A 25884-nucleotide genomic window follows, 5' to 3' on the forward strand; every position below is an offset into this window, starting at 1 on the left:
GGTGCTGACTGAGGGAGAAAATAACCTCCTCTAGCCATTGCACAACCTATTGTGAAGGTAACAATCTGAAATGAGTGGAAGCCAAGTTGATCGCCGACTTGTTGACGAACTCTCCTACACTGTCGAATCCAATGGTGGACCTCATCGTGCAAGTTTTTTTTCTCCTTTTTTCTTCAAAAACTAAATTAAGAACAAAAAAATGACACTTTTCCAAAACAATACTGTATATAGAAATAAAGTACAAGAAAGGAAAAAAGAACTAAAACAGGATGTAATTCAAGAAAATAAGTTGAAATTCATGGTCCAATCACAGCTAAGCATAACATAGGTTAGACAAACCGCTACACCAATAGTTTTCCTATGTGATTTTCCTATGGGGGGCTATCGTGCCAGTTCAGTCTCTATCCTTTTAATACTCTATGCATCAACCCCACCCAACCAGGAAATGAGAGCTGCACGATTGATTGATTGATTACTTTGTTAACAAGTTAGTTAACAGTAAATGTAGTACAGTCAAAGGTTATGCTAACAGCATAACACTAATGCCTTGTTCCCATTAGTGGTCACAAGGAGGTGGCCCCGACTACATGCCCATACCACACCCGGGCATGCCCACCCTTGTGAACGCGCACAAACATGCCACAAAAACAAGCATCAGTTACCAAGTAACCTTTGCTGTGGAACATGGTTTATCAAACCCTGTTTAGTCAGTTGTTAAAGTGCATGATTCAATGCTGAACATCAAACGGAATTAAATGCTGTTCTTGCAAGAGGATTAAAGACATAGAGGAAGAACAGAGGAAGACATGGGGTATTCCTCAATTATCCAATTATTTAGAGCCAATATGAAGGGAGCGGAGACGTGAGAATTTTGGCTGGTTGAAGACCAAGCGAGCTGCAGAACTTTGGATCAATTAGAGAGGCTTACGTGCGCATGCCGGATAGGCCAGTAGGGAGGGAGTTACAATAGTCACGTTTTGATATGACTGATGTCTGGATAAGGAGCTGGGCTGACTCCTGGGTAAGGAAGAGTGTAAACCTACAGGATCGAGTGACCGCTGTAATGTATGCTTTGAATGAGAGCTGACTGTCCAGGACAACACCAAGGTTCTTTATCTTGGCTGTTGGAACCGAAGTAACCAAGGCGTTGTCTATGGAAGTAGTTAGTTAAACAGCAACAATGAAGACAAAAGTGACACAAATTGTGATTGGCCGGAATGAGATGATGTATGATGAGAAGAGCACCCCTCACTTCACACTGGTGTGATTTAGTTCTTGCACTACTGTACTTTTTTTTTTTTTAATCATTTTCCTATTGTATGTTAATTGTGCTATGGACTTCTGTCTGAAATAAGATTATACAGTGTCAGTAGGATATATGACACTTGAGAATTATCAGTATAGGCTCCCCCAAAGAGATGATTAACCTTAATGTGGAAAAGGTTGAAAGAATAATCAAGATCAATTAAACTTGATATATCAGTGGTGCTATTTTGATCAGAGTTTCACTGTTACAGTATCTCAAGGAATTTCCGATAAAATGGTAAATGGTAAATCGTGCATTTATATAGCACCTTTATCCAAGGCCACCATTACATTCACATTCACACACACATTCATACACCGATTGCAGCGGAAGCCATGCCAGGTACCAACCAGCACATCGTGAGCAATTTGGGGTTCAGTGTCTTGCCCATGTACACTTCGACATGTAGACAGGAAGAGCTGGGATTCGAACCGCCGACCCATGGATCATTGGACGACCTGCTCTACCTCCTGAGCCACAGTCGCCTTTAACTAATTCTCGATCAAATGACCATATCAGACCGCATCCTGTATGATAATAAAAATCGGAACAGCGTGGCTCCAAGTACCTCAGATAATCCATGCCGTAAAAAGGTTCTCAGAATCGGATGCCAGAGATAAAAGAATGATCAAACAGAGGTCCATGGCCTCTAATGCATATCAAAATGTGTGTCCTTGAAAATGTTAAAAGATTTACTTATACTTACTGACTATGTCCCAGGCTGCAGCGTGCTCCTATACTGCTGACCCTGCAGTCAATTACCTTTCCACTCTCAGCTGTAACGATAACCAGTAGTGGAAAGTAATTAAGTACATTTACTTAAGTACAATTTTGAGGCATTTGTTTTACTTTACTGGAGTATTTCCAATTTCCAGTACTTTTACTTCTACTCCACTATTTCAGAGGCAAATATTGTACTTTTACTCCACTACAATTATTTGAAAACTTTTGTTATTAGCTACTTTGTAGATTTTGATTATTATTACAAAACATACATTAACCACTTCAGCCCTGTATACATTTCGGCCATTTGAGAATAGCTGATCTACAAGCTCACAATGCGTCGCAATGCGATGCATTTTGAGCTTGTAGATTGAAAATAGCCAAACGTTTTTAATACATTTGAAAACTTGAAACGAGATATTCTGCACAATGAGTATAGCTACTTTAACTTTTTGAACATGGGGTAAATTTTGATGCAAATACTTTTGTACTTTTACTCAAGTAGGCCTACATTTTGAATTCCGGGCTTTTACTTGTAACAGAGTAGTTCTACATTGCAGTATTTATACTGTTACTTAAGTAAAATAGTTGAGTACTTTTTCACCCACTGGATGTGACCTCAGCTGATCTTTGTCAGTCAGAACCATGTAAGGCAAAAGCCCTGTGGACTATCGACCCAGCTGATGCCCTGTGGACTATCGACCAAGCTAGCTGATGGGCCTGGACTGGAGTTCCCCTCCTTCCACTCTGTGCTGTGTTTGCGTGTCCTCAATAATTTCTGCATCAGACAAAACCAGATTCTGTGGTAAATGTCTTGTGAACCATGTGTTATTAATGCTAGTCCTTACCCGTTCTGAATATATGAACAGCAAATGATGTTCAGTGTGGGTAATGCGATGTAATAGATCACATTACTGATCGAATTGTTTTCAGATGATCGTGGGAAGTTGGGTTGGGCACAAAAGTTGGCTAATATGGATGGACGGACGGACAGATATATAGATGATGTTGCTGGGTGGCCAACCATTAACTCTAATGGCTACTGGTGAACCGATCAAATAAAACCAAAAGCCTTTTATATTTTCCTATGCAAGGCAATGGGAAAAATGTATTCACTAGTAGGCCTATATAAATTAAACTTTTCTTTGGCAATAGATAGATAGATAGACCAATCTGCCTGAATCTGATTGGCTAAGTTGACATTTAAAGTTTGCAGGATTGTGGCCTGTTTTGAACAAAATGCAGCAAATCATGAACATCAGATTGCGGTGAAACTTTGCATGTAATACGTTGAGAAACAAATGCCACCCTTTTGCCCTGTTAAGGTGCCGCCAGGAGGCCAAACATCACGCAAATCGGAACATTATCTCTATAGTCAAGTGATCAAGACGCATTCGTCAGATCTTTCATATTCCAACCTTATTGGCGAATTCCGAACATTGCTGGCCCACAATAACCTACCTGACCTGGCGGAGACCTGTGCACCGAGCAGCACTTTTTCAGCCAACAGGTCCATTTTTAGCCAACAGATTCTTGTAGCGGACCCAGCTGGCCATGAAAGGTTGAAGACTGACTGATGATTTTAAGTTGCTACGGTGATTAGTGAATCACCGTAGAACTAAAATAAAAGAAAAACATAATATGCATCATAAATCAGACAATAATCAATGAATGACATATAAGCACAACCTGTTCACTTAAACCATATTTGCATAACCAATAAAATCCATACAGTGCAGATATCAAACTCAGTATGAAAACAATAAACATCAAAGAATCGGACCATAATAAACAAAAGATTTTCACCTTGTCCCCTTTCCAGCTGGTGCTAATTGTTGAGTCAGTGTGTCCATGGTTTGTTCCAATTCTCCTTTACGTTTGTACGTTCCATTGCCTTTACTTTGGCTCCTTTCCATCCATAATCAACAAATGTTTGTCCTTGTGTCTCTGATGCTCAACCATGGAGGACTGTTTTAAACCAGTCTCCACCTCCACAGCTGAGCTACCTGGGTTCCAATCACCAATTATCCTAGACCCATGTCAAATTAAAGGGCCAGCATGTCAACACTTCCTGAACATCACAATAAAAAGGTAGACTGCGGGTCCGTTACAGTTCTTCCTGACCACCACCACCTCCACACCATCCTAGATACACGCACACACGCACGCACGTGCAAAACATACTCTCTCCCCATGCCTTCGACCTGGTGGAGACAATAATGATAGTCAGCCAGTCATAGATAGTTATGATGGATAAGCATGAGACACAATGTGCAAATAGAATATTCAGCACACAATAAAATGCATCATACAACTAAGCATACAAAAACATATGTAGCCGGCTGGAATTGAGCCTTTGGGGCCACCGTAGACTGGCTGCCCTGCCACTTCCTGGTTTTCAATCAGTGTTACTATTTAAAGGCCTTGTAGTCTACCAAACAATAGTCTGCTTGGTGGTTGCATGGCTGTGGGTCCTGAGACCTGAGTCATACACTATGCTGGTTTAATGCTGTTGCCAGGGTGAGTAAGGTGTTTCATGCCTATTGGTTTAATGATGTTTATACTATCTGATAATTGTAAATAACTCTGCTGTTATAATTCAGGTTGATCAGTACCAAAAACCATTGCTGTGGCGAGAGGAGGGTTAAGTACAGACAACTGAAGGTACGCAAACAGACATTGTTGTTTAAGCCTACTTTGTGTTTGTTGGTGTAACTTAATTAAAGTGTTTGTTTTTCATTTCATCCTGTAGATTGCCACTGCTCACTGCTGCTTTGTTTAGTTTTAATTCATACGTTGATTTTATTGCTTTTAGTATTTTGAGCCATTTCGTTTGTTTCTGTTATTGAGCTGCTTCCCTTTGTTAATTTGTTGTCCCCCCCCCCCCCCATGGTGGCGAGTATTTCATATGGATGACGAAGACGACGACGATGACGACGAGCTATACATCATGGTGGGCCCTGCTCATCCCACAAGGCCAGGTCCAGTTGATGTCCCAGCCAGTGACATCCCCCCCACTGGTCCGTTGGTGGTGCCGAGCCCCCCAACTGCCCCTGTACATCAACCAGTGCTGAGCCCCCCAACTGCCTCCGGGTATCCACCCTCCTAGCGAAGCAGGTGCCATACGAAGGTCGACTCGGGAGACAGCTGGACAACACTCCATTCCTCATAATCTGCCAGTGCAGGGCGATGGGGGGTGCGACTACACTCTCCCGGATACCTGGTGTGAGCAGCTCCACAGCAGTAGTTTTTAGCAGGCCTTGGTGTTAGACTAGGTTATTGTCGGGACGACAATAAAAGAAAAAATGGGGGTGAATGTAGCCGGCTGGAATTGAGTCAATGCCCAGCCGGCAACCAAACGTCAGCTTGTTGTGGTGGTGTCGGCTGTGGGTTTTGCGACCCAGGTTGTTGGTTGTTCTTTTCTCTTCCCTGACCGGGTGAGTGACATGATGCATTGTGTGCGTATATGTATATAGATGTGTGTGTGTATATATATATATATATATATATATATATATATATAGCATTTTAATTATTTTTGTTACTACCCAGGTTTTCGGTCACGGTTGATGAGTCCATATACGTTACAAGAAGATATAACATGACAGAACACAGACACTTGAAGGTACATATATGTAAACAATTTGGTGCTCTGACTGGATGCTGTGTCTTGTGATATTATACTAAATGGGTGTTTGTCTCCATTTCCCTAGATATAGCCACTGCTGTTTTGTTTTAGTTTGTTTTGTTATGGTTTAGTTTAAGTTTATTTTGAGCCATTTCTGTTTTCGTTTATTTGAGCTGTTTTCTTTTGTTAATTTGTTGTTTCCCCCCCCACATGTTGGCGAGCGTTACATTTGGAGGCCGAAGAGAACAATTTGGTGAACTAGCTGACAGGCCGTATGGGTTGCTATCGCTGGGATCTCACGTTAACCCACAACTAAGGTTTGGCTGTGACTGCACCTCTTTCCACGGTGTCGCTCCTGTTTTTCTTGCATGCTGTGTGCTGTGCTTTGCTGTGCGTGTGGTTTTGTTAAATATTCTTAGGCCCAATCCCAAATGGCTCCCTTGCTGACTCAATGAGCCCTCACTGACTTAGCTGCGCGTTCACGTGAAGTCTGTGAGGGCTTGAGGGGTGTCCCATTTGAAATCGGTAAGTCAGTGAGGGCTCAGCCCCGCCCCTTTATGTGCCCTTTGCCAAAGTCAGCATCGATGCTGACTTTGGGCTGACTTTAGCAAAGAAATTACCCACAGTTCATAGCGTTACCAGGGGAATGAGGGGGATCCTCCAAACGTCAAGCATTTAAATATGCAAATTAGTTATGTATCGCGATTAGAATGTCAACAAACACAATAGTGCTTTCTCACTGTTCTTAAAAGGAGACGGAATGGAAGGATATAGGCTATATATTTAATAATAATAAGGGAAACATGATGAGAAATGACTAATGAGCAAAGTAAAATAATATGGAAATGAAATGTATAATGAATATTATTATATATGAATATTACAACCCATATCACACAGGAAAGTGTATTTATGAAACTAATAATAATAAAACGATCAGCTTAAATACTAAAATAGACATGATAGACATGTATAAATAGGCCAAGCATGTAGGTAGGCACTGGCTGTGAATATGGAGATTTTTTATAAAGTGTCATGGACTCATGAATGGCGGACTCATCTTCAAAGTGCTGTCCCATTTCTTTCACAACAATGTGGAGCCCTTGCAGCCTCTCACCCTCAAGCCCTTACAGCTGACGTCACTAAAGTCAATGAGGGTCCAGGGCTCAGGGCTTGAGGGAGGCATTTGGGATTGGGCCTTAGTTTCTTCGATTGTGTGTTCTAGCTTTTAGCTCCCCCTTATTAGCTAGTTAGCTGTGTTTCCTATTGGTCTCACTGGAATACCGGACTTCTCGCCTCGGCGAGTGGACTTCACCTTTGGCGAGTGACCTTCCCCTTTTGCCGAGAAGTCTTTACTTTCCGAGGCGAGTCGCCAAGACCAATCGCCCCAGAAAGTGAAGCCTTCTCGGCAAAAGAGGAAGACCACTCGACCACGCGCTCCAATTCCAAGGCGCTCATATCCAAGGCGCACCGAGGAGTTTGCACATAAAGTGCGTTATTTTGCAGCTCCGAAATCCCCCCCAGAGAGACAGTGGAGAGAGGACGCAATGCCGTCAGCCCACGCACGCACACACACACACACACACACGCACACACGCAGTCCCAAGAATACGCTATTATGTGGGGCACATGTAATATTTGAGCTGTTCTTCTAACAACAATGTCATGGATTGATCAAATTATAGAAACGAGTCAAACGACGGATTTCACCGCGACGCGCATGGATGTCATGGATTGATCAAATTATATAAAAGACGGATTTAGCACAGTAGCTAGCAAAGGCTGCAGTTGCTGAAAGTGAAGAAAACACTAGCCAAAAAGTGAAGCCCACTCGCCAAAAGGTGAAGACATTTCGCCCCGGGCCCAGTGGTCTTCCCCTCGGGGCGAGTGGACTTCCCCTTTTGGCGAGTCGCCAAGACCAATCGCCCAGACTGCTCGAAAACACTAGCCAAAAAGTGAAGCCCACTCGCCAAAAGGTGAAGACATTTCGCCCCTGGCCCAGTGGTCTTCCCCTCGGGGCGAGTGGACTTCCCCTTTTGGCGAGTCGCCAAGACCAATCGCCCAGACTGCTCGCCAAGGGCGAGTAGTCTTGCTACCCCTCACTGGCTCCAAATGTGGCATCGTTTCCCCTTCATCATTAGTATTGGACCTGTGTATTGGTTTTAGTCTACCTGGTTTTAAAGATGTTTCATATGATAATAAATGTTTTGTACTAATGTTCTTCAACGTTTAATACATTTCCGGTTTGTGGAACACTGTCTCAAGTCCTTATAGCAAACTTGCATTTTGTGGGGAACCCAGTTTACTGGTCTAGATAATTCCTTGAACTATCAAGGTGGCGTAGTCATACAAAAGTAAATCATTTGGTACACTTGGTTACACATACAATAAACAAAATATAAAATAATTTGAAATGTAGGCCTACCTTGCAAAGTTGCAACTGTAAATTTAATTGATTCAGTATATCTGTCAGGCGAGGAAAACCACTGTAGTGTCACACGTTACCATACCGGTAATGGTACTCATCTGCAGTGTCCATTGTGTGGCAGTAGATGGCAGTAATGCTAGTAAATAGCAGTGGTGACTGGACTCAGGACTCAGCAGTAGCCTGTCGGCCCTGTCCAGTCTGTCCTGGTCGCTATAACTCTATAATGCTATCACTCACTGTATAATAAAACTAAAATAATCATCATTATAGCCTATTGTAGTCTACTAAAACGCCCATGATATACTTTTATTATTTTAAACATCACTATAAATTGAATCAGACATTGAAAAGAAAAAGAATACCGTGATTGATCAAAAAGTATTGTGAGTGACTATACCATGACTATTTTGAGTGGTTAAAGAAGATTATTCAGGAATATAGAAAATATAATAGATATATATAAGGGTATAAGAGAATCATTAGGCAGAATGTAAATGCCATTTACATTCTGGAATAATTTATTCCAGTCCAGAAGGTCTAAGCTAGTTTGGCCCATTCTGCATAGGCCTACTATGTGAAATAAAGATCAATCGATCAATATAACGAAGGTCGAAGTATAAAACATTGACTATTTCAACAGCCTAAACAGGAAGTGATTTATAGTCGTGTTGGTTTTTAGTTAGATTTAATCCAAACTGTCAAACTACTTAAAGGACCACTTCACCACTTTTCAACCTATCTTCATATAATAGGTCCTCACTAATAATCATGAAAAAAATGGTGCAATTATTTTCCTACTCTGTCTGTGTCTCATAGGAGGGCTGTGGGCAATTCAGAAACCGTCTTCCAGTGACATCATCGATGGGGAATACAAGCTAATAGAAACTGCACTTACTGCAGGCTTTCTAGTCCTGAAAAGTTGCAATGCGAAAATGGAAGCCATCGTTCTCACGATAATGAAAATCTAAACATTTTTGTAAAAAAAAATCTTGTTTAAAAGATTATCTGCCTAATGATGTCACTGGAAGACTGTTTCTAAACTGCCCACAGCCCATATGAGACACAGACTGAGTAGAAATAAATCGTGCCATTTTATCATGATTATTAGTGAGGACCTATTATATGAAGATGGGTTGAAAAGTGGTGAAGTGGTCCTTTAACAATTTACAAGCTAACTATTTGCACGCAGACTCGTACGTAGTGCGGCGTTCCGTTATTTTCCGGGTGTTTCGACACAGGCGGTAGTTGAACGCACGCAGAGCCTTGAACGCACGCCTCTCTTCTGCAGCTCTGCAGCAGGCAGGCGCAGGCAGCAGCAGCAGCTGACAGACATCGGCAGGCAGCGTCACGTCAGGCGGAGAAGAAAAGCACATTACAGGCTGTGAGAGGTCTCTAACCAGCTCAGCATCATCATCATCATCATCATCTTCACCATCATCATCATGGCGGAGCAAGGCGAACCTCCGGCTCCTGGTCCTGTCCAGCACCAGCAGCACCACCAGCACCACAATCCGCAACAACCAGTGCCGCCGACGACGACGAGCTGGCCAATTACCAGAGATTCGTACGAGCTGCAGGAAGTCATAGGTTAGTGAGAGAAGTCTGGGTGAATTAATGATGAATAATGATGGTCTGTGTTGTCATTGTAATATCCGGGCCTACCGGCTTTTTCATATAAACGAACAGCGGTCTGTCTAGAGTGGCGATGCTTTGCTATGCGGATGTTAGGTTTATACACTGATGAGGAGGGCACGTTTTACGGTTGTTCTGCTCTAGGGGGGAGAAAAACTACATAATATATATTATATCTGTGTGTTTCCTCCGACGTATCACGTGTTGACACAAATGTCACTCACAGTCAACGCACCACCAGTGCGGAAATGTCACATTCCTTTAAGTAGGTTTTAAATGTTCCTTATTTTATGGCACGTGTCCACAGTCCAGTTCATGTAAAGCGTATGATGTATGCTCCGTAGTACGACGGTGTCACGGCAGAAGAAAAGGACTGATCTACAAGCTAACAAAACGCGTCGCGTTGGAACTTCGAAGAGCTTGTAGATCTTTATTTGGGGCAATTAAGCGACATTTTCGTGCAATATACAGGGCAGGCTATAGCCTATACATGAAAGATTAAGCAATTCTTAAATCACGGACGCTGCAGAGATCAGTAGCCTGCTGACAGTGACAGAGAGCAGAAACTTGTAGGTGCACCAACAACTTCTTAGGCAACAATGATAATGTCAATTAAATTCAATGTCACTGTAATAAAACTTAGTTACGTTACGTTTATACGTTTTAATAACTCAATAGTCAATAAATGACCACTATCACCATCACAATTATAGCCTATAGGCTACAGCCTACTGCTATAGGCTACTCTACTGTAATTTGACCAATTTTGCCACATCTACATAATTATGGTTGACTAATTTGTAAGTCATGTAGTTGTAAAGGTCAAATTAATAGTTCACTTTAACTGCCCAGTGATCATACCACCACCTCTGCTGTGATACAGTATCTCTTAATACATTTGTATGACTTACAGTATAAACAATTAGCTGCTAATATACTAATATCTTAAACAGTAATTTATTACTTATTACTTAAAAAAGTAATATAGTTACACTACTTATTACTCTCTGCCAAAAGTAACTAGTTACTTATTATTTTATTTATTACTTTTTTTCCCTCGCCCCCAGTAATTGCATCTTTTGTCCCCAAAAGTCTTACTTTGCATTTCCAACATTAGCAGTCCCCTCCCCCCTATTCTGCAGTGTTTATTTAACTCTGAAAAGTGTACTGTATAGTGTACACTGACCACACCTTCTTCCCTATGCACAACTTGCAGCGGACAATAATGTTCATCTCGTCGTCATCGCAGACATACTCAAAATAATGTGAATACTTCGTAGTGAATGAAATGCTTTGCTTTGGTGTCTCCTCCACCGCCTCCATGTTCAGTTTGTTTACTTCTCTTGCAGTTTAACAACCCGAGTCACATACTAGTTTGTTGTTTCCGCGTTCTGGACGGTTTATGGCCCGTCCTTCTGCATCCGAAACTTCACAAGTGCGCATCGTTTCCGTATCCGCTCTAGATCTAGATCAGCAGCCTGCAAACCAACTCGACCCCAACCCAGTCTACCATTATAAATAAACACTCAAACCCACAGTTCCACCAAGGCTCGTGAAAATAGTTACTTTGTTACTTTTGAAAAAAAAGTTAATGTAATATTATTACTCAAAATGTGAAAGTAACTATAGTTACGTTACTAGTTACTGGAAAAAAAGTAATACTATTACTGAAAGTAATATATTACTTTAGTTGCTTGACAACACTGTATATAGCCTACTGTATATGTATGTACACACACACACACACACACACACACACAGAACTTGGCCACGATCAATATGTGTGTATGTGCTTAAAGCTTTATCAGTGCTGATGATGAACAACATGCACACACTGCCACTTGTTACTGACTATGTGACTAATTAGTGAGTACCCTGCTCTGTGCAATACAGGAGTCAATTCTCCTCTGTTCTCTACTTCTCCTTATCTGTCACCAGCAGTTGGTAAGCTATGTGCACTGTCTCACAGCCCCTAATGAGAACTTCACTGCCACTTGTGTGTGACCTGGTTTTGAAATAACCACCTTGAAATAACCCAACAAGCCAACCCCTTAAAACGACAAAGGAAGCAAGCAAGCACATAAAAATGACTACTGTACTTCATTGATTCTCAAACCTTTTCATTTCAACTCCCGGTTTATTATGCCTTAGGGCTACGCACAGACTTAAGACATCTGAGAGTGTACAAATAGAATAGTTCCATTTTGTACACTCTCAGAGTTCCCAATCATTTAGCTGGGGACCCCCTGCCTGGAGAACGACTGCTGTACTTAATAACACTGTCATTTGTCTAGTAGGACATTCTTATGTTAGGCATTGGTGAATATTAATAAAAAGAAAAGGAAAAAACATTAAGAAAGGCCACAGAAATACATTACATTCTGCTGACAGATTTGGAACAGTATTTTGAAATTTTGCTAAAGGATAGTCCTTTGAGTTGCAGCAACTCGTTTTCAAGGGGGTCTTCGTGGTACAACATACAAGACAATACAATACAGTAACACAAAACAAACAATAAGGACATACACAAAGGCTTTTCCCAAGCACAAACCCAGCACAAACCCAGTCAGTATACTCGTAACCCCAGAGGTACATTAAGAAAGAAAATATACAAGAAATGCAAGTAACAAAACAATCCATGCAAATAAGTATGATGCCAATAGGATAGTCTTACACCAGAAAAAAATAAAGAAAATAAAATTTAAAAATAAATAAATAATGCAAATCAGAAACAAGAACAGCTAGATGTAAGATGAACTAGCAATGCATTCTTGAAAGCATCAAAGGAAGCAATTGACCTAAGCGACAAGGAAGTAAATGTCACAACAATATCCCAAAAAACACTTGTAGACTGCTAACTACAATACTTGTGTGTATAATCTCCTCTGTTGTGACTGTAATTGCAGGCAGTGGGGCCACAGCTGTGGTTCAGGCCGCCCTATGCACCCCGAGACAGGAGCGTGTAGCCATAAAGAGAATCAACCTGGAAAAATGCCAGACCAGCATGGATGAGCTATTGGTTAGTACAACAATAAATAAGGGCTATTTTTTCAGCCTGTGTCCACAGAGCGTTTCTGTCCCTCCCTAACACTCCCCCTGGTAGAGCTGTTTTTCTTTTGATGTGCTTTGTTATTTTTACTATTCTGTGTGAGTGCAACAAAGTTGCACATTTTACATCCGCATTATCCTCCAGGGTTCATTTTAATATAAATTGTTTGGTAATGTACAATACGTGTGCACAGTTCGGTCCCTTTACTTGCTTACCTCCATGACAAACAAAGAACCTACTGTGTAGATATGGCATACCTTTTCTCATATTATGTCTTTGTCTCTCCCTCTGTCTATGTCTCATGATAGAAAGAAATTCAAGCAATGAGCCAATGCAGCCACCCAAATGTCGTCCACTACTACACCTCATTCGTGGTGAAGGATGAACTCTGGTTAGTCATGAAGCTTCTAAGTGGTGGTAAGCTTCAGCTGCCAAGATACAGTACATGCAGTAAATAGACTAAAAAATACCCATCCTTGCCCGACTGTTAGAGTGTGTGAAGTACAGTTAATATGGTGAGATACTACAATTTAGATACCTCTGTTGTACATGCTCTTATTCGTGAAAGCAGAGTTTGTGCTTTGACCTTTAAAAGTTTTGGTCATGTGATCTGGTAGATCAGTGGTTCAACCCTTTTCATATCAAGGCGCATTAATAATTCTGCATTTGAGAGTGTACTCTCTCAAGAGTTGAAGATCTAAAATGGTCAATTTGGTTACCAACTCTGCATCATTTAGCTGGGCTCCACCTGGAACCCCCTCAAGGACTACTGGTGTTCCACGGACCACTGGTTGAAAATCACTGCGGTAGATTGTTGACATAGACTTTGTCAAGATCAAGAAATGTTACTGGCTTAGAGGCACACCAGGCATGAAATAAGGTGTACATTTTAATATTATTGAACATTGCATTTATTTTGTTGTTACTCCGATTCATGAGGAATAGTCAATCGTTCAGCTAAGCCAGATTGCCAGCTATCTCAAGTAACTCCTTGTCATGATCTGCTGTGTCCTTGCAAAGGTTAACGCTGTAAGGTTATCCAATTTCTTGCAGAGGATCAATAACCTTCATGTTATCTCATTTTAACTTGCCTTAAATTATTTATTCTTGCATATGTTTAAAATCAATAGATGCTAACACGATTAAACATTTGAAATGTAATTTCTGAAGGACAAACCCGTTTTTTGATGAATGATGGGGCCCTGCAACAGAACCCTGAAATTAATCATGTGATCATGGCTATTCTCTTGAAGAACAGCTGTAGTGTTATCTGTACTATTGCTTATAGAACAGAAAGCTATTATAATACATTTTAATGATGTGCATAACAATGCAAATAATCATGAATGAACAATTAATGGATCACTTGAGCCAGGAGTAAACATCAAAATGTATTTAATTCTTTTTAGGATCTATGCTGGATATAATAAAGCACACAAGCAAAGAAGAGCACAAACATGGGGTGTTAGATGAGCTTATCATTGCCACCATATTAAAAGAAGTCTTAGCGGCCCTGGACTACCTGCATAGACATGGACAAATCCACAGGTAACTTGTCTTGCAGTAAAATTATGTTTAAATGAGTTTAGTAACATTTTGAAAGTATGTTCAATAACCTACATACAATTGTGTTTAGCTGCTGTATTGTGTTAAATATTGTGTTAAATTCCTGGACTTCAAGGTCATAGAAAGCTTGGCCTACACAGCCAGGCCTACAACAGATAGTGTAAAGTGTACCCTTATGGGTCCAAGTTTACGCATTTGGAGATGCTTTAACATTCTGCATTTTACTGTGTGAATCGGTATTCATCCCTTGGGCAGTATCCCATAATGGCAATGGATTGGGAAACTCATTTACACACACATGTAGTGATCAATGGTGCTCTAGTACATATTGACTGTGTGTGACTGTATTTTCTGTGGTTGGTTGACCTTAGGGATGTAAAGGCCGGAAACATTCTGCTGGGTGAAGATGGATCTGTTCAGATAGCAGGTGTGTTGTGATTCACGGAACTGTACAAATGCTACTTTATTTGTTATTGCTATTTTGCCATTTCTGTTCGTATTTCTTATTCTGACTTTGTTCTATTTGTGCATTCTTATTTAATTTGTATTTGTATCCAAACTTTGAAGGAAGCTTACAAGAATGCCACTGCTTGCAACATTGCTACATCTGTATTGTACTTTCATGGGGCAAGAAACATCCTGAACTTGAATACAAAAGGGAACAAAAATGCAAATCAATTCATATACCCTTCACGAGAAATAATCACTTATCTAACTCATAATGTCATCAGATTAGGTTAGCTTGGATCTTGGCCCATGAATTGATTATTGTTGCATTAATAACACATTAACACATTCATTAATTAAAACATTATTAAAGAGCCTTTAAATGACTTTAATTCATATAAACGGCATGGCTGTGTTTGCTTTGTTGCTTTGCTGAATCCATTGTCAACTTTATTGTAGTCATCCTCAGTTTCTTACAATAGAGTAACTGACACCAATGCCATCCAGCCCACAAATGGGAATGTTCAGAAATTCAAATGGTAAACATAATGCAGCTACTGTATGTAGGCGAGCATACTCAAAACTCTTCTAGTAATTTCATACTGGGTGCATGGTCTAGAAAGGTTATTTTACAGTCAGAGGGGTTACCTCTTCTCACGGAAATGTCCTTCAGGTACTTTTATTAAATGGCTACCGGTGGCTACCGGTGCCAATTTAATAAAAGTACCTGAAGGACATTTTTGGGAGTGCTGTAATCCCCCTGGCAGTTTATTAGTTGCTTGCTGTACAATAGACTGTGTTATTTCCTAAACTGTTATGAAACAGCGGATGTCTTGTGTCAACTGCACATAATAACAAATACACAATCTATGCATTGCTTTTGGCATCTAATGAACCTAAATGCGACTGTACGTGTTTAATTCAAAAGTGAACAACACACAAGAAACAGTTGTGTTATGTTTTTAATTACTCAGATTTTGGAGTAAGTTCTTTTCTATCCACGGGCGGAGATATGACCAGAAACAAAGTGAGAAAGACATTTGTAGGAACACCGTGCTGGATGGCTCCAGAGGTCATGGAGCAGGTGAGTCTAAAGCCTGAGTGGCATCACAGCATGATTCATTGCAAGCTTTTACATCTGCTTGTGTGTGTGTGTGTGTGTGTGTGTGTGTGTGTGTGTGTTAATAATTAAATGTGCACTATATTTGGACAATTATGTTGAGAAACAGAACCCTTGTTGCCCCTTGAGAATTTTTATTTAAGAAACGCTAATGGTTTGTGATTTGTCAAGATACATTGTTGTAACATATACGTACTCACTCATTATGAAAAACAAATATTTTACAAATAGTTGGGTGTAATGCGATGCCCACAGGTACGAGGCTATGACTTCAAAGCAGACATCTGGAGCTTTGGAATTACCGCTATAGAGTTAGCAACAGGGTCTGCACCATACCACCGATACCCACCTATGAAAGTGAGTGTTCCCAACAGTATTATTATCAGTAACCTACTTAGCAAAAGCTCCAAAATACCATAAAACAACTCCATTTTGGGATATTTGCTGGTCATCATAGCATGGCCGTAACCATTTCATCCTGTCTCTACAGGTCTTAATGCTTACCCTACAGAATGATCCACCCAGCCTAGAAACAGGTGTGGAGGACAAGGAAATGCTGAAGAAATATGGCAAATCCTTTAGGAAGCTAATAACGATGTGCCTTCAGAAGGAGCCAACCAAAAGGTTTGATTGTACCGGACTGTGTGTCTTTTGTCTTTCATCTACGACTACGTTGCATTTGTAGAGGATATCACATAATGACTGTTGTTTTATCAAGTGTCAACTGACAAAAAAATATTTTCTTTATGTCTATAGGCCTACAGCAGCAGAACTTTTGAAGTGTAAATTCTTCCAAAAAGCCAAGGTATGATCCTGTATTATCTGTAAATGTATTATCTGTAACCGGCCCCTGACTCATTTACATACTGCATGTAAATAATGGAGAAAACACTACTATTACCTGTATCAAAGTTAGAAGTAAACATGCGTGAAAGCAGTATTAAAAGCAAGAACAGGTTGTTTGGAGATGTGAATACAAGGAAGTCCTGAAACGGCCAAGAGAGGTAATTGATCTGAGTGAAAACGGAAGATTGTTCCAGTCAGATTAGGAGCTTCGTAGTGGAATGACCTCTCCTCCCCATGTTTGTTAGCAAGGTGTTGCTCCTAATTATGTGATTGTGGAAATGCGGTTATATAAAGTAGTTATTAACACAAATAATGACCTGCAACAGTTTAATGAAATCAAATCCTTCCAAAAATGTGTAATCCGATGATTAACATGGTGTTGTTCCTAATACGCACTTGTGGAAGTGGGGATATAATAAAACATTTTCTTAACACAAATAACAATACTGTAACAGACAAGATTAAGTCCTTCCAAAAATGTGTGATCTGAAAAGCCTACTGACATTAAAATACATAGTCCGGTCTGAAAATCAAGACTTTTCTGAGCTGCATTGCCTATTTATCTTTTGCGAAAAGAACATTGGACCACACATCTTTAGACATGGATATCAAGATAGGCTACAAAATGTTGCTATCTCTGAAAAATAACAACTTGTTATAAACTCTGTTTTGTTTAGAATTATATCTGATATGACTATGTTTGCATTTACTTCTAAGTGTTATTATTAAATACTGACAGTTTTGATCTGTGTTTGGTTCTTCTTTTGCAGAACAGAGAATATCTAATTGAAAAACTTTTGTGTCGCGCACCAAAGATTGCCCAGAGAGCCAAGAAGGTATGTGTAAACAAATGATCTCTGTAAAGTAACTGCAGTATTGACTAAACAAGAACAATTTAAGTCAGAGATCTGGGGACTGACTGGACCCCCCCTCCAGTGCACTGCATTTACAGTCAACAGACGCTGGACGTACTCCCTTTCTTCAAACACCGCAAACACCTCGTGTCCAAACTGTTGTGTGGATTGTCTGCAAATATGGGCTCCTGCTAGAAGCGTATCGTTCATGCAGAAAATATGTATCTTCACTGCAGAAGTGAGTGGTTAGCGTTAAGCAACTGAGGTACACTTGAAGGCACACATTTCTGCCTCATTTATACTTGGTTGTATGCCGTGCCAAGCACCGAAAATAGTCTAATCTACAAGCTCTACAAACACCATGTAGAGCTTGGAGATTTGCTATTTTCTGCAGTACAAGTATCAATCACTTAACTGACTGCTGATTTCCAGTTGCAGATAACTACATACAGTAAGTGCACTTTTTAAGCAAGTCTGATATTGGCTCCCCATCACTCTGATGGGAAGCCCAGGGTATGGGAGATAGCAGCAGGAAGCCCAGGGTATGGGAGATAGCAGCAGGAGCAGAGGGTCATGGCTGGGAGGCACTGTGGTCAGGGTGGAAATTCACTGACTCTGTCAGGGGTAAATGGAGGACATGGTGGATGGAGCATGTTAGCATGTAGGCCTATGACGTGAACATTACGCACAGACAAAGCAGGGTATCAATAAAGAGGGAGATGACTGGAGGCAGGAGCCATGGATTTGGGGCTGTCACTGGACAGTTTGTAACACGGGAAACCTGGGGACCCGTTAGACTTAGAGTGAACAGAAGTCATATACGTTTGAGGCGGTAACAAGTTGTGAGCGAACATTTCGTGCACAGTTCAGTTCGGCAAGTCATAGACCGTGACGCATGCTGAGCATGAGGAAGCACCACCCATGCCCGTGCTCCGCAGCCGTGATACGTCACCGGCACTACGTGCGCGTTTTCAACCCAGCTCGCTCTGTGGTTTCCCTTTCCGTTATGCGATGGCCCGAGAATATACACGGACAGCGGACACACTGCATGACCCGGAGAGACAACAAGACAATTGGCCCAGCACGGATAAAGTGTGTGTGTGTGTGTCTCACTCGGATCGCACTGCGACACAGGCGGGTCGAGCTTCTCGTGTTGTACAATGTTTAGTACATCATCCACCAACTCTCTAAGACACGTTAGACAAAATATAAAAATATATAAGAATATTCATATGACAATTGTAACAATTATCAGTGGTGAAAGAAGTCACTCATATTTTCGACTTTTAAGAAAAAGTACTGTAGCAATACCACATTGTACAAGTAAAAGTGTTGCATTCCACATTCTATCATCATAAAAATAAAAATTATGCAGATTGGCCCGTTTCACAATCATATTAGATTGTCAAATTATTAATGCATTAATGGGTTCATCACTTTATTGGCTGATTTTAATTACTTGATTACTTCTGGGTAACTTAACCTATAATATTCTACCTATAACTTTACCAAATCAAATCAAACTTTATTTGTATAGCACATTTCCAACGACTAAGGTCGAACCAAAGTACTTCACAGAGCATAAAGGCAAAAGAGAAAAACAAGCTAAGAAGAAGCAAAATGAAGGAAAAACAAACAAAGGTACTGTAGGCTGTGAGGGCCGGGGTAATCTTACACATTGAAAGTGAGTGGGAAAGAAAGAGTCTTTAGTAAGGACTTGAAAACCGCCAACAATGACAGAGCAGAGCGAATTTGGAGCAGCAGGGCGTTCCAATCCAGCCACACCGAAAGCTCTGTCTCCTTTGGTCCTGTACTGCGTATCAGGCACAATCACAATTTGGAGATGTCTGTCATCACGATGTTATTATTAGCGGGGTTTTTTTTAACTCTGTTTAACTATATAACCGCAGTTATATTGGATGCCAGGTTCGCTTTTCCAAATCCCTGTGTGCTGCTTCCATAGAGAAACAAGCAACCAGTAAACATAATACAGTGGCTATTTGAAAATAGCAGATCTACAAGCTCACAACGCTTCGGCACACACGTGCTGAGCAGCATAGGTAGATGAGCATTAAGGAGCTGAGTGGACCTGGCCCCTTTTGTGCCCATATATGGAGCTGAGTGGACCTGGCCCCTTTTGTGCCCATATATGGAGCTGAGTGGACCTGGCCCCTTTTGTGCCCATATATGGAGCTGAGTGGACCTGGCCCCTTTTGTGCCCATATATGGAGCTGAGTGATTGCTGATGCAACACACTCCATATTTGGATAGCGGGACAGACAGACACACAGACACACAGACAGACAGACATGATCTGCTAGGTCTCATAGTAAGTGCTCACTGCGATCGCAACCACCTCAGCAAATGCTTGCAAAGATGGGCAAGAAGAGAAAGAAGTCTTCTGCTGCCTCAGCCCAGTAACCCTGAATGGCCTTCACACCCCCTGGGGACCTGGTGTGTGAAATCCTTTTCATAGGGTTATTCTGTCAACCTGGTGATCATTGCATTGGATGCTCAGGATTATGTAGAATAATTCTACTTTAAATAGAAGAGAAATAAATGCAATATTTTGCTGCAGTTACAGTACAACAGTGAACATACTGTTCTCAACATCAATATCTCAATATTTGTTAATCCTTAAACTTATTGTAATAGAGCGCTGAAGTCCTGACGTCAATCGCTCATCCCCTCGATTCCCCTGGTTCACGGAAGTAATTTCTCTATGGAGAATAACATCTTAAAATCGTTTCATATAAGCATCGTGGTCCAAAAATAAAAATAAACAAGCTGTTATTGTCAGGGAGGTGTCTGTATCGTTTGCGACAGTCTCGTACAATCTGTTTCTAGCGAAAATGTAACTAATTCAGTAGCAGTAAATGTGAATGAGTTGTGGGAATGTGTACAGTACAGTATGTGTTGTTGAATGACCAGCAGAGGGCACTGCACAACTCCAAATAGAGCTCTCTCCACAAAGAACTGCAAGGCTGTGTTCAGCTAAGATTAGTTGTGTGCAGTATCTACAAACTAAAGGCAGTGGGCTGTTCTCATTGATTTGTTACAATAATGGAAAGATAGAAAACAGAATGACCGAGATTGAGTTTGCATTGGTTGTGCTGAAGACATGATGGTAGAATATTGATTGTGAGCAGCAGGGGCATTTTTTGAGGCCCAAACGCTTTATGTGGTGTATTTAATTATTTTAATACCTGGATAGCAGATACTTTTTACAGCACAAACACTGATACCAACAGTTAGCAATGTTGTTCACATAGGCCATTACTGTTACACAAATTCTGTTGCTGTGTATTATGTGTTGTTTTTTGGGCTGTCCGAGTTAACAAATTTAATCGCGATTAACTCACTGTTATGTTAATCGCGATTAATTATTTTAAGTGCAATTAATCACATGTGTATTTATTTTAGCCATTTGGACAGTGGTTTTCAACATGTGGGTCGTCAAATTATTTTGGGAGGTCCCCAGATGATTAGCTTAATGTGCAACATTGTTTTCTCATTCAACAGTAAACAAACCAACATACTGTACAGTAGTAGGTAATATACAGGGTATCTGCACATTTCTAAAGGGACAAGTAAAGTATACCGATCTGCTGCAGCCTGTTGGGTTTTGAATTGATTTCCAATAAAAAAAAAGAACAGCATATTTTTCCATTCCCGTGTTAATAGGGGTATAAAAGAGTTGAAAAATATCGGAATAATGTAAGTGTGTGTGTGTGTGTGTGTGTGTGTGTGTGTGTGTGTGTGTGTGTGTGTGTGTGTGTGTGTGTGTGTGTGTGTGTGTGTGTGTGTGTGTGTGCGCGCAATTGCGCATGCGTGGAATTCATTCCTGTTTGTCTTGCTCTAGCAGCCTGAGCAGAATTGGGGGAGCCTGAGCTCGATGTCAGGTTTAGAGACAGAACCTGACAGCACCGGGAGGGTAGTTCTCCTTTAATTTTAGCCCACGGCTAATAGCTGCGACGGACCCTGCGGCTTTCACTCTTTTGTCTGTGCTTGGTTTTCTGTTTGATAGTGCTGCCCACAATATCCCAACTCCAAACAACAAAGACTAGCCCTCCCCCCTGTTGCCCGCTTTAATAAACATTTAACAGACCTTACAAATACTTTGCAAATACTCATGGGCTGTACTAGTGATTCTGCCTGTAAATGCATCTGCTTGAAGCCCTTACGCTGATGCCAGTTATAATTTTGTATGTTAATGTCGGTGATTAACCCGTTTAATTCAGGCTCAGTGTCCCCTTATGTTGCATCTCCTGATGATCGTCATTCAAAGGTTTTCAATTGCATGAGTACCATGTTGTACCACCCATTGGGCCTGCTATTATCATCCTTAGGTTAGGTACCATAATTCTTTTCAGTGATGTTAGTTGGCGTCTTTTCATGTCACCAATATGAAAGCAATTTTTGTTGCTTCATCACATGACAGTGCCAATCACTGAACATAATCGATGATCAGTTCCTTTTGGCAAGGAAGAGCTGATGAGTATGAATTAGCCTATGAATTAGAATATATCTGGATACCTTACTTTACATTCGTAGTTGACCTGTTTGCGTGCAAAACATGACGGGAGAGAGACATATGGGTACAGCATGATGCTCCATGAATGAATGGGCTATCTGCACACACGCCATTTTGGAAAGAACTTGAGACCCTTCTCTACTTCCTACACAGGTTTTACCGATGATACTAATGAAGGCTCTGTTCCATACAGGTCAAACAGAGTCAGGGTGCTGCTATTGTGTACGTATGTTGCCTCACTGGAAACACTCTGCTACACCAGTGGGTCTCAAAGTGTCCTTGAGTGTGTTCCAAATGGCCCCGTACAGGGGTTCCATTTGTACACTCTCAGAGTTATGGGGGTCCTTGCACAAGTTGCACTAAATGGAACAGAGCCTTATTTAGTATCATCTGTAACACCTGAGAAGGAAGTAGGGAAGCGGCCCGGAAGTAGGAAGAGTTATTCTGTGTGCATATAGCCCATTGGGAATGGGAGACTCTTTGGCGGAACCTGGGAGTAGATGGTTGCTGAGGGGGCGCTTGTTTTGCAGGTTAGGGTTAAGGTTAGATTTAGGCATAGTTTTTGTGAGGTTAGGGTTAGGTTTAGGCATAGTTTTTGTAAGGTTATATAACCCCGCCATACTAGTAGTAGCCGGTACTGTAAAACAAGCGTCCCATTAGCACCCATCGAAACCCAAGCTCTGCAAAAAAAAGAGACTCCCCATTGGGAATAGCCAATCTCTAGCACCTAACACTGTGTGTTGTCATTGATCAGGTAAGGAGAGTTCCAGGCTCCAGTGGCCACTTGCACAAGACAGAGGATGGAGACTGGGAGTGGAGCGATGATGAGCTGGATGAAGACAGTGAGCTGGGCAAGGCTGCGGTCAATCAGGGCAGGGTAGGTTAGGCTACACATTACGGGTCTATTTGGTTCACTTTTTGTTCACTCTCTGAGTTAAAAGAACAGATCAGTCTGTCTCCATTAACACTTGACACGACTCAACATTTTACTGTGCATTCGCATGAACCTTTATGTAAAATAAAATATACTAAAATGTAAATAATAATACCAAATTTAGATTTTTGAGAATAACATTTTTACTGGGGACCTTCATTTGCAGTAGCAATGCAACGAGTTGTAACTTGCAACCACTTGCTAGCCAGGTAAACCATACCGGTCACGTGAATTCACATCAATTCACATCACATCATATGTGTCTACTGCAGACGGGTCTGGTGCAAAAAGCTGGGTGGGCATTTTGCAGAAACCAAAAAGTGGAAGAACCAATCAGCATCTGTCAATCACAGGGCCCTGAGCGCAAACGCTGATTGGCTCTTCCACTTCTTGGTTTCAGCAAACACCCACGCAGTGCTTGGTCTACAGAATAATAATAATGATAATAATAATATAGTCTCCACTCCTTGGGGTGTTTTTTTGTCACTGTATATTCTATATGCACATACTATACATGCATCTACCCATCCTCCAGCAATTAGGGGTTAAGACTCTTGGTCACGGACACCCATCAACACATCACTGGCCTGGCCTGGAATCGAACATAACTGATAAAAGAAAAATGGAGGTCTCCTCATTTAATTAGGAAATGAAAGTTTGCTAATGAAAACTTTTAAAAGTCACCAGTGTGAACCAGTCTGACATAGTTTGAAGTTGAATGGCCTTATGTAACATGGTTAAAATAAAACAATGTCTAAATGTTGACTCAAGCTACAGAAAAACTGTCTGGGGTGTACACAAAAGCCTGAGTAGATGTGAAAATGACCCCATAACTGTTTAAAAGTGAAATTTCCCTTTAAGTTGTTATCCCAGGGAAAGCCTATACGTTCCAACAGGAATTATATATTATATTTTTTCACAAATTGCTTTGACAAACATGTTTAACCTGAACATCTTCTACAGTAAATAATTATCTGATTATCTAATGTAACAAATAAGACATGTTTTTATGGTGTGGACCCGAAGGCACGAGCCATGTACAAGTACAGTATGTTTGAATGATTTTACAGTGTGTATGGCATACCGATTATAGATGGCTATACTACTGCATACACTTTGTGCAGTAGTATGCCATCTATAATCGGTTTGTTTGTCTGTCTGTGCCTGGAATTAATCTGTCAAACTGGGACTTACTGTAAATGAAGACAGGATTTTGATGTGTCGAAACAATAAATCAATTTACTGTTGTTGAAACTAAGAGTGTAACCTCATTGTGTTTGCTATTCCCCCAGTCACGAAGGGTCACAGAAGAGACCGAACATGTAAGTTTGTTGTTTTCCAGTATAATGATAAATTACATTATAGAAAATATTTTTATCCCACAATTGATTACTATAAATAATCTATAAAAAAAGATTTTTCATTAACGATGCATATCTGCTGGTAGGCTAAGTTTAATTTATACTCCACACAAGGGTGTTGTTTGTCAAAATGAACACAGCTACAAGCTAATAACACATTGTGTCATACTACACAATTAAGCTGTATACAGGTAATTGATAATATGACAGGAGTGCATCGTTGTAAAAAGACACCTTGGAAGAAATTGCTTCAGTTTTGTGTCAACTCCCATCTTTTGTAAATACGAGATGGCTTGGAACTGACCATGGATGACCATGCAATGCCTCTAACGTTTTTCTTCTCCTTCTCGTTTTAGAATGAGGAGAACGCCAACAATGTCCCCATTGGAGGGCTTTCCATTCAGCGTCCCCAGGTGAACGACACAATAGCAGTGCTAATTTGTCACGATTCAATGACCTTGATGCTCAAATTTTTTCCACATTTTCCCTTTTCTTGTTTGTGTGCGTGCGTGCATGCGCACGTCAGTCGCATGTAGAGACTCTCTCACCGGCAGTAATAACTAATGGCTGCCTGGATGGCAGTGACAGCATACTGCCTGGGTGTTTCTTTCCTAAAAGACTCACTGCCATTTTCCAAGGCTATTGCCATTTTGAAAATGAGCCAAAGTAGTATTGGTGGACTGTACCCCCTGTGTCTGACAGTGAAGGTGGCCAGAAAGGCTTGTCGCATTATTTTCCCGGTCAGGAACAGGGCAATCTTATGCCTGATTTACTGTTATTTGTTATTTAGTGTACAAGCTCACAATGTGTCGTGCTGTAATGCATTGTGAGCTTGTGTAGATCAGCTACTGCATACAGTACATACAAAACATGCCCACATAGATTGTTTTGTGCTGTCATGTGACTGCTTGGCTACGTTTGATAATGAAACAGAGTCATGTGACAGAACATTTGGTGGAAGAAAACAAAGAAAGACAGAAGAAAAAAACCAGATACTTGTATTGGGGGAAAAGCCCAATACAAGTACCAATACTTACATAATATTCAAGTAAAAGTAAAAAGTATTGTGCATTGAACCACTCTTACAAGTAATCTAAAAAGTTACCCAAGTTAAGTACTGAACATGTAACATATTTACTGCCCACCTCTAAAGATGAGGATGTTTGTGTGAGCGTCTATAATTTCTGTATCTCACTCTATCAACATATTTTCCCCACCAGAATAGTTAGTTGACAAATACCCCAAAACAACTAAAATAATGTGAGTGTTGAAAACACAGCTCAACTATGCACATCTCTAGGTTGTCTCATTTTTGTTTGTAAAAAGAAAAATGAAAAAACGAAAAGGAGAAAAAGGCTAACTCAACTGGATGGCATATGCCACAACTATAACAGGACAGGATAATAAGGACAGTGGTGAATGATATAGTTCCAGTTGTAGTGCTTGATGTGGACAG

The 25884-nt window shown here is 40.8% G+C and overlaps 2 protein-coding genes across 3 annotated transcripts in view; one reads left to right on the forward strand and one right to left on the reverse strand.

Annotated features, from left to right (window-relative positions):
- The window catches only part of LOC308331277 (CASP8 and FADD-like apoptosis regulator), a 265394-nt gene that overhangs the window by 61867 nt on the left and 177643 nt on the right, over positions 1 to 25884 (reverse strand). The gene's annotated exons all lie outside the window — the stretch shown is intronic.
- Positions 9396 to 25884, forward strand: part of stk39 (serine threonine kinase 39) — a 32819-nt gene continuing 16330 nt past the window's right edge. For both annotated transcript variants that reach the window (XM_080786633.1, XM_080786632.1), the window contains exons 1-13: positions 9396 to 9672; positions 12624 to 12736; positions 13075 to 13183; positions 14176 to 14314; positions 14704 to 14759; positions 15754 to 15863; positions 16155 to 16256; positions 16390 to 16523; positions 16656 to 16704; positions 17516 to 17581; positions 22888 to 23010; positions 24360 to 24389; positions 24785 to 24841. In XM_080786633.1, coding sequence (XP_080642759.1) covers positions 9528 to 9672; positions 12624 to 12736; positions 13075 to 13183; positions 14176 to 14314; positions 14704 to 14759; positions 15754 to 15863; positions 16155 to 16256; positions 16390 to 16523; positions 16656 to 16704; positions 17516 to 17581; positions 22888 to 23010; positions 24360 to 24389; positions 24785 to 24841 — 1233 coding nt within the window. In that variant the 5' untranslated portion in view covers positions 9396 to 9527. The remainder of the gene's footprint in view (positions 9673 to 12623; positions 12737 to 13074; positions 13184 to 14175; positions 14315 to 14703; positions 14760 to 15753; positions 15864 to 16154; positions 16257 to 16389; positions 16524 to 16655; positions 16705 to 17515; positions 17582 to 22887; positions 23011 to 24359; positions 24390 to 24784; positions 24842 to 25884) is intronic.

This window comes from Protomyctophum bolini, assembly GCF_963924005.1.
Source record: "Protomyctophum bolini genome assembly, chromosome: 16".
In the NCBI taxonomy this organism is placed as follows: domain Eukaryota; kingdom Metazoa; phylum Chordata; class Actinopteri; order Myctophiformes; family Myctophidae; genus Protomyctophum; species Protomyctophum bolini.